The sequence below is a fragment of the Dermacentor albipictus genome, chromosome 8 (genome assembly GCF_038994185.2).
Source record: "Dermacentor albipictus isolate Rhodes 1998 colony chromosome 8, USDA_Dalb.pri_finalv2, whole genome shotgun sequence".
Taxonomy (NCBI): domain Eukaryota; kingdom Metazoa; phylum Arthropoda; class Arachnida; order Ixodida; family Ixodidae; genus Dermacentor; species Dermacentor albipictus.
The window spans coordinates 69,671,887-69,687,204 of NC_091828.1; the positions used below are offsets into that span (position 1 = coordinate 69,671,887).

General features: G+C 50.7%; 1 protein-coding gene across 19 annotated transcripts in view; it reads left to right on the forward strand.

The window, feature by feature from the left end:
• LOC135914492 (kielin/chordin-like protein) overlaps positions 1-15,318 on the forward strand; it is a 584,091-nt gene that overhangs the window by 259,701 nt on the left and 309,072 nt on the right. For 17 of the 19 annotated variants that reach the window (XM_070523555.1, XM_070523565.1, XM_070523554.1 and 14 more), the window contains one exon: positions 1,245-1,394. The exons of the other annotated variants lie outside the window; for them this stretch is intronic. In XM_070523555.1, coding sequence (XP_070379656.1) covers positions 1,245-1,394 — 150 coding nt within the window. The remainder of the gene's footprint in view (positions 1-1,244; positions 1,395-15,318) is intronic. 19 annotated transcript variants of the gene reach the window in all.

Here is a 15,318-nt window from a genome sequence, read left to right on the forward strand (position 1 = left end):
ATTGTATGAGCGCTTTGGGTATGAGGCTTTGACGATGATAGTTTTCGTGTGCGAGCAAGAAAATTTTATGACCCCCTTGCCCATCGAGATTCCTGCAATAATTACTAGTGGGATCCCTGGCGCCACACTCGTTCAGCCACCATGGGATTGATAGGAAGTACATGGATTTGTCGGACTTTCGCGCTTGTGGATTCAGACGTTCTCGCGGCTTTGTTTATTACACTTTATATGCCATCCATATCGTAAACTTCAGAGCACTCTAAACATTTCGAAGTGTAGAAGACGCTGCGAACACGCACAATCGCTACTAATTCGAACGATTCAGCGTATCGACGTGGTCAAATCAAAATGCGCCAAGCGTCTCAAGGCAATGGCTGGCCGAAAATAAATTCGTAAGGGAGTATTATGTCGCTTGCAATGCATGCGTCCCTGGCGTAGTGCTTTAAGCATCGGACTTCTGTGTCAGAGTTCCTGCCTTCGGACAATTCTAATAATCGTTACCTAATTATTTATTACGCAATCCTTTGTTGAAATTGAAGAGTTTCTAAAATCACGAAACAGCCTGAAGCCAGAAGGACAAAGAGGCAAATCCGTGTAGCTCCCAGTAGTCCCACTCTGGCTGAACCGCCCCTATTGCAGCTCCCGTAGACATTAGCGCCACAGTTCTCTCTGGTAATTATTGTGTGCAACTCTATACCCTAGCCCTATACCGCCATGAGCCATTGATTATGATAGTTTTTTTGTGTGGACACGAAAATTCTGTGGTGCCCTAGCCATATACAGCTCCACTGTAAAAAGAAAAAAACGCGCATCCAGTGCCGTGATGCGGAACTACGCCAGCCCAGCAGCATGATGCCTCAACCATTGCGCCACAAAGGCACTTTGATTTTCTTTATTAAAAACCTTAAGCAATAATCCAAGATTCCAGCTAGTCCACTTAACCATCCTGACTCACCGCACATGTACACGATGCAGTATCACGTGCGTAGTGCCTGAAGTTGAACCGATGAATAGTTTCGAGCTCAGTTCCTTAGCAAAGCGTCCCGACTGTCTAGACTTTGAACAATTGTCTATCACGTGACCAAAGTTGGCGTGAAAGAGGTTAAATAGGGACCAACTGTCAAACAGACAGACAAACTAGTCTACAGTAAACTGGGTGAAGTTATCACAAAATGCGAATTTTATTACAGCTGAGGTATTCTGCTCTCCATCTGATCAACAGCTGTTGCATTTTATTCTCACAGAACTTGCGCTGAATGCAGCTGTCCCCATGGCTCAAAGATGTGCAGTGCCCCTGGGAACAAGTGCAACTGCATCAATGGGAGGTACTACATGCGTGATTCCGGTGACTGTGTCGAAAATGACTGGGAGTGTGTTTCAGCCAGCCCCACGAGGTAAGACTCACATTTCAGTCCTCTGACAGGCAGGGCAGTGATTCACACTTTATTGTCGTAACCAGCGTCACAGTGCTGATTACACTTTCAACGTCCGTGGCAAACCATGAACCTTTACCTTTTAAGGTCGAGTTTTCTTTCCATGTGTTCTCATGGCGTGGTCGGTGGTACTTCTGTCTTTCGGTTTTTGCCGAATATATTTACCGCCACCCTTGAAAAAAAGAAAACCGCATCCAGCACAGGGATTCGAAACTCGGCCCACCAGCCTAGCAGCCCGATACGTTAACCAATAAACAACAAAAGCACTGATTTTACTTTACTCCAATGGAGCGAGACATTCCGAAAACCAAAGCGCTACAGAAATTTAAGATGACTGCAAACACATTCAGAAGTTCGGCAAGCACATACAAGCACCAGTAAGAATATCACTCCGGCGGCCTTTATTGTGTACAGTAGACACTACGAGCTTAAGCACCGGATTCCCGAAAAAACTACTTAGTGCTTCGCACATACGCTGAAATGTTCCCAACAGCAACTTGCTATTTGAGATGATCGGCCTACAGTAATGATTACGGTGCCCTGGAATGGCGCATACGCAGAACATGGGGTGGGCCAAGGAGCCTTTCGGCGCTTTCATAAGAATGATAAGGATTCCCATAATATGGCACATGCCGATGACGCGAGCGGTAGAATGGCACGTGACCACAACAAGTGACCAAGGATTGGGCGGTACATACAAATTGTGCCATAACGAAGTATCTGTTTGAGATGACCACTGCATGTTAAAAATAATGGGTTGCGTACTACGCCACATATCCACAAAGGGAGATTTGATTAGTAGCGGGCGCTTATATCGCGCTGCCAGCTAGCTTCTTGAGATGACAGCCGTGTGTTGATTTTTGTTATCATTTCCACACTACGGGACAAGCCGCGTTTACATCAATGCAACTGGCTCATCACATCGCATCACATCAACTTTCTAGCCCATCCCATCGCTGTAAACAAGGCCGATGCGCTTCAAATGCGCGTCACTATAATGCGTTAGACAAGTGAAAAAGTCGACTTTTTCCAGTCCCCAAAAAAACTCCTTCAACGTCATGTCTTGACTACCGGCCAATTTCCATTACCAGCGTTTGTTCTAAACTCGATGGAGCATGTCATCTTTTCCCACATCATGAGATTTCTAATTTCTAATAATTTTTCTCATCACAGTCAGCACGAATTCCTTAAGAACTTATCTTGCGATACTCAACTTGCACTCTTTATAAATGACATCAGTTCCCAATTAGACATGAATGTACCTGTAGACTCATTGCTTTGAGACTTCGAGGAACCTTTCGATAAGGTACCCCACAATCGTCTTTTCTTGAAAGTTTCAGTCTTGAATCTCAATCCCCTAATTTATAATTGGTTGCGCAGTTTTCTGACCGGCCGGCAACAGTTCGTTTTTGCAAATAACTTTTCGTCTCCTCTGTCTCTTGTGCTTTCTGGGGTTCCTTAAGCGTCTGTTCTTGGCCCCATTCTCTGCCTAATGTACATTAATGATCTTCCTAATGGTACATCTTCTAACATACGCCTATTTGCGGACGACTGTGTTATTTACCGGCCCAATAATAATATCTGCGATATCCTTGTGCTACAGCGTGACTTACAAACAGTTGAAAAATGGTGTAAGACATGGTTAATGTCATTAAACGTAATCAAAACCTCATTAATCTCTTTCCATCGTCGGTATGCTTATGCAGCACCTTCATATCTCTTAGGTAAATCAATATTATCATCTGTGGCATGTTAAAAATGTCTAGGGCTTATCTTAACGCACGATCTTTTGTGGTCCGCTCATATCGCTAAAATAACTAACTAGCCTAACCGCACCTGACAGTGAAGAAAAGCAGGCTCACGTTCACTATAACTAGGAGCCTACATGTCGCCCTCAAGCCGGTTGGACTGCGAGAAATTACGGCGAATCACGACAGCGACTACGCAGCCTTTAGTGATTACTGGAGATTTTAATGCCCACCACCATTTTTGGGGAAGTTCTAAGATAAACTCGAGAGGCAGAAGATGTTACGTTTCGCCTACGACGCGCGGTATAGCCGGCGCGGATGCAACGGACGCCGGGGCTTCATTCAACAGAGCGGCGGACATTTTGGCCCGTTCCGCGCCGCCGCAACGCCTCCCCGCCAAGCGCGTCCAGGCATGTTTCAGTGCCACGTGTATTCGTGTGTGCGTGTGTGTGTGTGTGCATGTTGGTGCCCACGCTTGTCAAAGCGTGGCAGCCGGGGAGAGGAGCTCCCCAAGTGTGAAGCGAGGAGGTCTGACCGGCGCCAGTCCGGCTGATGCGTCACTGCACTCGTCTCAACATGTCTCTCAGCTTGTCCGTGTCCCGCCGTCACGTGGCCTCATTCCGTAACGTTCCTTCTTGCCCTCAACTCCGAGAGTACAAAAGCAGCTGCCCCCGGACGCCAAGAGAGAGGCTCCGATTTCTTCTGTTGAGTAACGTGCTCTCCCGTCTATCCACTTCGGTCAACCTGACCGGCCGCTCTTTTGCGATGCTTGAATAAACAAGTTGTTCTGTTAGCAGTCGACTCATGCTTTGCCGGGACCTTCGGATGCTTCCAGTTGTGCCCCAGGCCGCCAGGCCAACGCTGCCCTTGGTGCTTGCGACCCAGTTGCAACAACTCGTGCCAGCGGTGCGATTGCAACAACGGGCGTCAGCGCTGAGATTCCAATAGCTGGTTGTCAGCGGTGAGATCGCCACAACGGAGGCCAGCAGCGAAGATATGCGGTTGACTGTATGCTGAGCAGCACAACGACCATCCGGGAGCAGTGCAATGAGCCCTGTGTGATGACTGGTTGCCTACAGCGGAACGACTGCGCTGAATTCTTGGTTGCGAGGTTTGGTGAGTGCGGGACTTTCTTCTTCTGAGTTTTGCCAGGCTTTTGTTAGTGTCAGAAACAGAGCTGGTAATTGTGGTTGTTGTTGCTGCCGGGTTAGTTTGCGGCAAGACAATAGTAGGCAGTAGAGAAAGCAGCATTTAGAGCAGCCATAGATTTGAAGTCGTTGCGCAATCCAAAATTGCTGGAGCTTGCAAGAGAGTTGGGTCTGGATGTCTCAGACAAACTCAGAAAACCAGAACTGCTAAGGGTTATTCTAGAGTTAGAAGCTGAGGATGACGAGCTGTCGGAATGCCTTGAGACCATTGAGGTGAAGGAGACGGCAAAAAGACAGGAGCACGAACTTAAAGAGCAAAAAGAGAGACAGGAGCGCGAATTTAAAGAGCAAAAAGATGAGTGCGAACGAAAAGAGCAGAAAGAAAAAGAAGAGCGCGACCACGCTTTGGAAATGAAGCGTCTCGAGGTAGAGATGGAACGCGCTCGTAATGGAAGTCAGGCACACGGTGCAGGAGAACGAGTATTGTTCAAAATTACTGACTTGATGCGGCCGTTTAAGCTTGGAGAGGACATTGGTTTGTTCCTGGTGAACTTTGAGCGAACTTGAGAGAAGCAGGGGTTCTCTTGCGAAACGTGGCCACAGCGCTTGCTCACTTTGTTACCCGGTGAGGTGGCCGACGTAGTCGCTCGCTTGAATAGAGAGGAGGCAGAGGATTTCGACAAAGTGAAATCGAGTCTGCTAAAAAAGTACAGGCTGTCAGCGGAGGCGTTCCGTCGGAAGTTTCGGGAAAATGAGAAAGGCAAAAGTCAGTCATATACAGAGTTTGCCTACAGGCTAATGCCAAACATGCAGGAGTGGCTCAAAGAAGAGAAAGCGTTTGGTGACCACGAGAAAGTTCTGCAGTGTTTCGGGCTAGAACAGTTTTATAGTCGGTTACCTGAGAACGCGAGGTACTGAGTCTTGGATAGGCCAGACATTAGTACGATGGCTAGAGCCGCTGAGCTAGCCGAAGAGATTGTGACGCGTCGGGCTCGCGGAGCTAAGGACGGTCAAAAGGATGAATTTGGCTCCAAGGTTGAGAGGCCGAAGTTCACGCCCTCGAGAGCAAAGGGGGACACATGTAGTGCGGATGCGAGTGAAAGCAGTCCGAACGAACGTAAGGAGACGGCGGCAACCGAAGCCGAACGCAGAAAGCGGTTAGAGACGAGGCAAGCACGCGTTTGTTATACGTGCCAGAAGCCGGGTCACTTTTCGGCGCAGTGTCCAGAAACAAAAACAAAAGTCGTGTTTTTGTCACTATGCAGCACTGACGAGAACATGAAGCTTCTCGAGCCTTACATGCGAGACCTCCTGGTGAACGGGAAAGAGTGCGGAGTGCTTCGCGATTCCGCAGCTACAATGGATGTAGTTCACCCTTCTTACGTAGAACACGATATGTTCACGGGCGAGTGCGCATGGATCAAGCAAGCCGTGGAAGCTCATGGTGTGTGTCCGCCCGTAGCAAAAGTGCTTATTGAAGGACCTTTCGGAGCACTTGAGACGGAGGCCGCAGTGTCATCTATACTGCCCCCTCAGTACCCGTACCTATTTTCGAACAGGTCCGATCACCTCCTGCGCGAGAAGGGGCTTTTGTTTGGTGAGGCTAGCGTTCAGGCCTTAACCAGATGCAAAGTTAGGGCGCTCGCTGCAAAGGCGGTAGTTGCGGGGCCGACGTTGTCGAACAATGAGAAAGGGTCAGAGGCGCAGCAATCTGATATTCAGAGAACGTCCGAACTGAATAAAATTGTGCCTGTAGCGTTGAAGGCACCAGATACTGGAGAGGAAATGCCCGACACGGGAAAGTTACAAGAGCTATCTATGTGCAGATTCGCTCATCGCGCCTACGTCAGACGGACTTAATAGGTTGCTAAAAGTCAGCCGGGCGGCTTTGATAGCCGAGCAAAAAAAGGATGGCAGCCTAGAAAACATCCGCTACAATGTCATGGAAGGTATTGCCAAGAAAAATGCTCGCTTTGTGGAAAGAGGTGGGGTGCTGTACCGGAAGTATCTAGACCGCAGGGGAGTGGAGTTCGATCAGCTGATCGTGCCTCAGTGCTACCGTCAGGATCTGTTGCGCTTGTCGCATGGGGGTTCGTGGTCAGGACACCTAGGAGTTAAGAAAACTAAGGACCATCTCTTGCAAGAGTATATTGGCCAGGGTGTTTTCGGGACGCAGACCACTTTGTGAGGACATGTGACACCTGCCAGCGGGTGGGCAAACCAGGGGACAAATCGAGGGCGCCGTTGAAGCTGGTACCTAGCATTACGGAGCCTTTTAGACGGCTCGTTATTGATACAGTGGGACCTCTGCCGGTAACAACCACGGGGTACAGACACATTTTGACTGTGATCTGCCCAGCGACAAAGTTCCCTGAAGCAGTGCCGTTTAAAGAACTCAGCTCAGTTGAGATAGTCAATGCACTACTGTCCACATTTGCGCGAGTTGGTTTTCCTGCGGAAATCCAATCAGATCAGGGCACAGTGTTTACCAGCGCTTTGACGACAACTTTTCTCGAAAGGTGTGGGGTAAAGCTGTTACACAGCTCAGAGTACCACCCACAGTCGAATTCCGTTGAGAAGCTCCACTCCGTCATGAAGCGCGTGTTGAGAGCCTTGTGGTTTGAACAACAAAATGACTGGGAGCTGTTTCTGCCTGAGTGATGCTTGCATTGAGGACCGCGCCGCATGCGGCTATGGGGTTTTCGCCAGCTGAGCTGGTGTACGGTCGCTCGCTGCGATCTCCGCTTCGCATGCTCCGAAACGGATCATTGCCCTCTCCAATGGCTGCAGACCATCTCTTTCACAAATGGCCGCCTCCTGCTCTGGAGCGTCGCTTTGCAACAACATTCCTTTGAGGTGCGTTACAAAAAGGGGAGTCTCAACGGTAACGCCGATGGCTTAAGTCGAAGCCCCTAACGTGGGAATCAGCCTCAGAGTTGTTTGTTACTGATGTTTTTCTTCCCGAGGCAGGATTTTTAACATATTGCTTTTGTTTAGTGTTTCAAAGTCATGATGTGGTTACTAGTGCAATTTTCCGATTTGTGGACGCGTTCTGAGTGCTGCTAGACTGTAAGGAACTAGGCAGTAGTACAAAAGGGGAAAGAGCCTGGTAGGGCTTAGTGAGGGTTGTGTCGTGCTTGCTGACTGAGCGGTTGAGTTTCGGCGTAGTTCTGACGCTTGCTGGGAACGAGAACAAAAATGGCAACTCTCCCGAAGTCACTTTGCAATGTCCTGTGTGAACCTGAACGTGAGAACAAGGCCTTCTCTGTGCGCTGCGCTCAAGAAAATCTGAGGGACGACCGACTTCGGTTATGAGCATCATCGAGCGACATCCCTCCTGACAGCGGATGCAGTCCCCTGGCCATCGGGATCTCCTTCCCCCGGCGGGGCGGTCTGTTACGTTTCGCCTACGACGCGCGGTATATCCGGCGTGGATGCAACGGACGCGGGGGCTTCGTTCAAAGCGGCGGACATTTTGGCCTGTTCCGCGCCGCCGCAACGTCTTCCCGCCAAGCGCGTCCAGGCATGTTTCAGTGCCACGTGTATTCGTGTGTGCGTGTGTGTGTGTGTGTGTGCATGTTGGTACCCACGCTTGTCAAAGCGCGGCAGCCGGGGAGTGGAGCTCCCCAGATGTGAAGCGAGGAGGTCTGACCGGCGCCGGCCCGGCTGATGCGTCACTACACTTGTCTCAACATGTCTCTCAGCTTGTCCGTGCCCGCCGTCACGTGGCCTCATCCCGTGACGTTACTTCTTGCCCTCAACTCCGAGAGTACAAAAGCAGCTGCCCCCGTACGCCAAGAGAGAGGCTCCGATTTCTTCTGTTGAGTAACTTGCTCTCCCGTCTCTCCACTTCGGTCGACCTGACCGGCCGCTGTTTTGCGATGCTAGAATAAACAAGTTGTTCTGTTAGCAGTCGACTCATGCTTTGCCGGGACCTTCGGATGCTTCCAGTTGTGCCCCAAGCCGCCAGGCCAATGCTACCCTTGGGCTTGCGACCCAGTTGCAGCAACTCGTGCCAGCGGTGCGATTGCAACAACGGGCGTCAGCGCTGAGATTCCAATAAAGATTAGTGTCATTTGCCTCCGAACAAGAACTGCGCTTGTTAAATGAGGGAAGCCCTACCTATCGGCGTGGAACCGCCTACTGTAGCTGCCTGGACCTCACCTTTGTTTCACGCTCCTTCACTAGAAAGGTCAGGTGGTTTCCGGATATTGAAATGCGGGGAAGTGACCACCTAACTACTTATCATAGGATTGAAGGACTGCCGGGCTCCAAGTTAGTCGGCGTCACACAATGCATCGACTGGCTGATATTCAAGTCAATTGTCGAAGACGGCTGTCGTGATGACTTGTCCTCTAGCCTAGAGGACATCATAAAGGGCGCTTTAGAGGCTACGAAACATTCGCTTCTGAGAACGTATACACGCACCGAATACGACATTGAGCTAGAGAAGTTTCGTGCAATTCGTCGTCGTGCAGAGCGAAGATACAGGCGCGCGAAGTCTGTACATGACTTGAGGTTGACCAGAAGGACTCAAGAGAAAATTCAGCGTCGCATGGACTAACTTGCATCTCAAAGATGGAAGTCATTCTGCGAATCTTTGGATCCAGCAAAACTTTTGTCTCACATATAGAGAACTGTTCGAGGCCTCCATGGAACCCCTCAGCAGCGACTTCCTTTTAAGTCTTCGGCCCTTCACCAACAATGCAGCGACATTGACGTAGCGGAAGCTTCTGCAGGAAGATTGCTGGCGAAACTAGTACCGCTGGAACATCGACGCTCCACCACTCACCAATTTTACGCGACTCCCACGTGGATAGTCCTTTGTCCATGGACGAGCTCGAAGCTGCACTGGCCTTGTGCAAGCGTTCATCTTCACCAGCACCCGATGGTATAACCTACTGTGCCCTATGTAATCTTGGCGAAGAGGCTCGGAAAGTGCTCCTGCTCTTGTTCAACAGCTCCTGGCAGACAGGTACGCTTCCCCAGGAATGGAAGACCAGTCGCCAAATTCCACTGCTCAAGCCTGGCAAGTCGCATGTAGACATTGCATCATACCGACCAATTGCGCTTGCCAGATTCCTCGGAAAACTAATGGAGAGGATGGTTCTAGCACGGCTAGAATGCTACCTCGAACATTACCACGTATATCCAGATGCAGTGGCAGGTTTCAGGCGTGACCGTTCTTCCATAGACAACGTTATCGACTTGGTGACGTACGTCGAGCGCCAGCAGTCCTGTAAAAGATTATCTGCTTCCCTGTTTTTGGATGTTAAAGGAGCGTACGATAACGTAACGCACGAAGCGATTTTGAACGCGTTAGAGGCAGAAGGACTTGGCGGCAAAGTCTATTTCCGGATAAGTAGCTATCTACATAAGAGATCCTTTTTCGTACTTACCGAGGGTGGCCCGACCTCCCAGCACTACGGTAACCGTGGGGTGCCTCAGGGCGGAGTACTCAGCCCAACGCTCTTCAGTCTAACACATCCTGCCAGGCACCGTTAGGCTTTCCATCTATGCCGACGACATTTGCATTTGGACGTTGGCTGTGACCCGACTGCAGCTTCGCGCGCGGCTTGAGAAGTCAGCCACTTTACCATCATCCTACAATCGAGAACAAGGACTTCATACATCATACGAAAAGTGCGCAGTGGCGGCATTTAACAGGAAATCAATGTATCCATGCGTGATATCCTTCGACAGACAACTGATCTCGTACAGCACGAGTCACAGATTTTTGGGGGTAGTCATTGATGCAAATCTCTCCTGGACCCCTCATGTGAATTATGTGAAAAAACGCCTTACAGGAATTTGCCATATGTTTAAGTTCCTTGCAGGAAAGATCCAGGAAGTGCCAATACACTCCATGCTGCAACTGTATCATCATCATCATCATCATCATCAGCCTGGTCACGCCCACTGCAGGGCAAAGGCCTCTCCCATATTTCTCCAACAACCCCGGTCATGTACTAATTGTGGCCATGCGGTCCCTGCAAACTTCTTAATCTCATCCGCCCACCTAACTTTCTGCCGACCCCTGCTACGCTTCCCTTCCCTTGGAATCCAGTCCGTAACCCTTAATGACCATCGGTTATCTTCCCTCCTCATTACATGTCCTGCCCATGCCCATTTCTTTTTCTTGATTTCAACTAAGATGTCATTAACTCGCGTTTGTTCCCTCACCCAATCTGCTCTTTTCTTATCCCTTAACGTTACACCTATCATTCTTCTTTCCATAGCTCGTTGCGTCGTCCTCATAGGGTCTGACTGTATAGGGTCCTCTTTATTGGATTCCTGCGGTACAGCCTACCGGCCATGTCCAACACCTGCAGAACTAACCTGAATGTAATCTGAAGCATCCAAGCCCAAGCCCTGAAAATATGTCTTGGTCTACCGCGGAGTGCGTCAACGACTGAAGTAATTGCAGTCGCTCAAGATTCCACTATTAGAACGCACATTAGCATTGAAGCAATGCGTGTGCGCATATGACACTTCGCCCAGACCCCTACCCACCACCCAGCAAGTCTCCCAGTAGATAGGCCCCACACGACTATCAGGGTGACTGTCTTCGCACACCGTGCCTCTTTCAGGTCAGGTTACGCACCTGTGGCAAGGCGTTCCCTTCCTCCATGGTGTATGCGCCGTACTCGAGTGAACCTTACAATCCCACGACTTCAGAAAACGTCGGCCTTGCTGTCATCAGCGCTCAAACAATAATTTTACTTCTCTTGTACGAGAAATGCAGCGACTGCACACACATCTACACTGATGGATCAACTACATCAACCAGTTCTGGTGGCACTGCAGTTATGCCAGCACTGAGAATAGCCAAGCGGTTCAAGACTTCCCATTTCGCTATGTCTACAGCTGCACAGCTCGCGGCTCTCCGCGACGCGCTTCAAGGGATAAATGCTGAAAATCCTAGATAATTGGCAGTCTTTTGCGAATCAAGGCCGGCCTTGCAATGTGTGCAGTCGTTTCTCCGACATGGAACTCACGATCAGCTCACGTGCGAAATCGCGGAATTAGTCCATCACTTAATAATAAAAGGCCATGATATCGCTTCTCAGTGATCATACCAGGTCCTTGCGGTGTCATTGGAAATGTTGACGCCGATAAGGCAGCTCGGCCGTCAAACCAAGAATACCCCTGCGTCCCCATTCATCTCTCAAGGACCGACGCCACTAGACAACTTGGCATTCTAGAATGCACGATCTCCTTAGCTGAGTGGAATACCGTACATACAAGGCGCACGAGACTGCACAGACTAAACCCGTCACTTCAACTCAGACCTCCAGCCGGTCTGCACCGACGTGAAGCGTCTCTTCTGTGTCGGTTATGGCTTCGAGTTGCCTTCAAGAATGCCTACTCAGCACTAATCGGAATGGCTCATAGTCCTGCATGTGATGTTTGCGGATGCGAGGAGAACATTGACCACTTATTGTGCCATTATCCTCAATTTCAGACACAAAGACAATCTTGTCTAACACATTGAGGAAATTAGATGATCGTCCTCTGAGGGAACAGACAAGACTAGAGCACCGTGCCAACCGACCATCGGCTCAGAAGACAGTGAAGGCACTTTTGTGTTTTCTCAGGACTTCTGGTTTGCGTGAGCGGCTTTAACTCAAGTGCTGTCCGCACACGTATCTACACCTTCTCTCTCCCTTCTCTCTCTTCCCCTTCTCCCATCCCCCAGCGTAGGGTAGCCAACCAGACTATTGATTGGTCAACATCCCTGCCTTCCTGTATTCCTTTCTCTCTCTCCGGCGAAATGTGAAAGTCGCCCCTCCTTTGGTAAAACGTCTTGCCTACAAATCTTTGATAAGGCCCAAACATGAATACGCATGCTTAGTTTGGGACCCTCATAATACTAATCTTTCTAACATGCTTGAATCTGTCCAAACCCGCTGTTATGATTGGGGGTTCCATCCCATCACTCGTGATCCGTTGTCAAGATTGGAGTCGGGCATGAATTAGAAGGTAGCTGGCCCATGCCGTCGCCCAACTTATGCACGCTGAAGACGTTGATGAAGGGAAGGACTGCTTCTGATCGAGAACGAGGAATATGGGTTTATTTACAGTATTTATATGAGTCTAATATGGCTGTTTGAGAAAGTACATCAGTCTACCATGACTGCTTGAGAGAGAGTGTTCTGAGCAGCCGTACAACAGCGGTTTTTAAACACTCGGTCCTCCCCCGATACCCCGGTGACGGAAACGGCCGTCCAAGCACCGTAGGCGAGTTGACTAGGCACCGCAGGGGAGAAGAAGCACCGTAGGGAAGACGACCCCGCACCGTAGGGGCATTTCTTCCCCTAACTGCAGCGCGCCGGCCAGCCGCCCATTGTCTGGCGTCTTGGTCGGCGCGTGGGAAGGGGTGTCAGTAGACGTTCCCGTGGCTCAGTAAAAATAGTTGGTCCGCCGAGCCCGTTTAGTTACAATGGCGACTTCGTCAATCTCGGCTCCAGCGACGGAGAGTCGAGGACGCACGTATTGTTGTTCACACACAGTCGACTTAGTCACGCCGTGGCTAGAGGTGTGCAGCGACGCTCCCGGAATGTTGCCTCCACAGTCGCAACTGGTTGGCAAAACTTGCACTGCAGCTGGCCGTTCTTAATACCGCCCAGCCCAATTTGTCTTCCATGAATATTCTTCATATACTAGTGTCACAGCGCTAAAATGTAATGCGAATCTTTCTAGTCTAGAAACGAGAAGCGAAAAGTCCAAGCTCATTCTATATCACAAGTTTTATCATGCACCACTTGGTAACAGTGTCATATCACCAGCTCACCGCCATTCATCTAGGACTAATCATTCAAAGTCAGTATACCCCACGTATGCGCGCACATCATCCCATCTGCATTCGCTTTTTCCACGTGCAGCGAGAGACTGGAACGGTCTGCCTGAAGAAGCGGCAGACCACTCCAGTGCGACTAAGTTGAAGGCTGCCAACGAACAGCTTCTTTGAAGCTGCCAACCCCTCATGCAAGACCCCCCTCCAGAGGCATTTTTAGGAATAAATAGATTGTACTGAAGGCACTGGGCAGTGGGCATGGTGCTGGTGTGCAGGTGCAAAAGAAGAAGACGACGAGACGTGCTTGCTTCCGTGTTACGATACAGCGCCGACCTGTTTTAAGCCTAGCGCTACAATCTATAACTAGTGACCCTTCTGCTCGGTGAACACCCCCGTTGCATTTGGTGGAGCTGCTGGGTTTCTCTTCTACATCCTGGAACTCCGCAGCCGAACGCTACCACCAGCTGTTGCAATGGATGAACCAGGACCGTCCCAGGCTGCTGCTCCCATGCCCCCCACCATCGTCTGTTCTGGCGTGATCCGGCAGCGCGATCCGGCTATATTTAGCGGCACAGACGACCACGACGTGGAAGACTGGCTCGCCGAATATGACCGTGTAAGCGCGTATAATAAGTGGGACGACCGCGCCAAGCTCACGAATGTCATCTTTTACTTGACTGACGTGGCCAACCTATGGTTCCGCAACCATGAAGCCGATTTTACCACCTGGTCGGCTTTCACGGCGACTTTGGCAGAGGTCTTCGGCCGTCCCGCCGTTCGCCGGCTTCGCGCTGAGCAGCGCTTGCGTGGTCGAGCTCAACGCCAGGACGAGACCTTCACCAGTTATATTGAAGACGTCCTCTCGCTATGCAAGCGCGTGAACTCATCTATGGACGAAGCTGACAAGATTAAGCACGTCATGAAAGGTATCGACGACCATGCCTTCCAGATGCTCGTCGCGAAGAGTCCGCGAACGATTGCCGAAGTCATACAGCTATGTCAGCAGTACGATGAGCTGCGCAAGCAGCGTGCATCAACACGCGCTGCTCAGCAGGACACCACGGATCTATCTCCGTTGGATTTCGGCCGCGACGCTGCCGACATCTCTGCTTTATTGCCGGAGATAAAGCAGTTTATCCGTCAGGAAGTTGCCCGCCAACTCTCTCTGGCGAACAGCACACCCGAGCCGTCGACACCCTTGGCTCCTTCACTTCGCCACGTCATCCAGACCCAAGTTGCCGCGGCGCTGCCATCTGCCCCTCCTCCGCAGCCTGCAGCTGGGCCGCTAACGTACGCTGACGTCGTCGCCCGGCCTTACGCTCCTCCGGCTTCTGATGCCTACCGGGCCACTGGCACCTTCCATGTGCCGCCGCCGCCACCTTCACGCCCGATGGTCGTCCCTTACTCGGCCGCTGGAGCCCCTGTCGTCAACCCGTGGCGTACATCCGACAACCGGCCAATATGCTATTTCTGCCATTTTCCGGGCCACGTAGCCCGATTTTGCCGCCGTCGCAGCTCCCGTTTACCTGACAGTGGCGGCGCCTCAAGCTACAGGCCTGCTCGACTTCCGCGTCAGGACCCATCTAGCCTTCCTCCGGACTCATCTTACAGTCGCCTCCCTTTCGATGCCCGTCGGTCACCTTCCCCACGTCGCCGATCCATTTCCCCGATGGTTCGCCGACCCAGCCCAGCCCGAGAGGAAAACTAACAGTCGCAGTTCCAGAGGCAAGAACTGCGTTTACGTCGAACATTTCAAGGCCTCATTCTAACCCGGCGAACGAAATTGAACTGTCCGTAGACGGCGTCACCGTACACGCGCTTATCGACACCGGAGCCGCCGTTTCTATTATTAGAGAGAAGCTTTGCCGCAATTTGAACAAAGTGACCATTCCCCTTACCTCTCTTTCTCTGCGTACGGCAACCTCGCATCGCATTCAGCCTTCAGCGTCGTGCACAGCACGGGTTGTCATTCGAAACGTTATGTATGTTATAGAATTTGTCATCCTATCTCGTTCGTCACACGACGTTATTCTTGGATGGAACTTCCTATCTGTCAATCAAGCACTTATCGACTGCGCTCGTGCCGAACTTACATTATCAGTGCCGTGCTTCGACCCTGACGACCATTCTTCTCCTAAAGTTGTTGCCGCCTCCGACATCGATATCGCACCTTTCTCCGCCGCTCTGGTTCC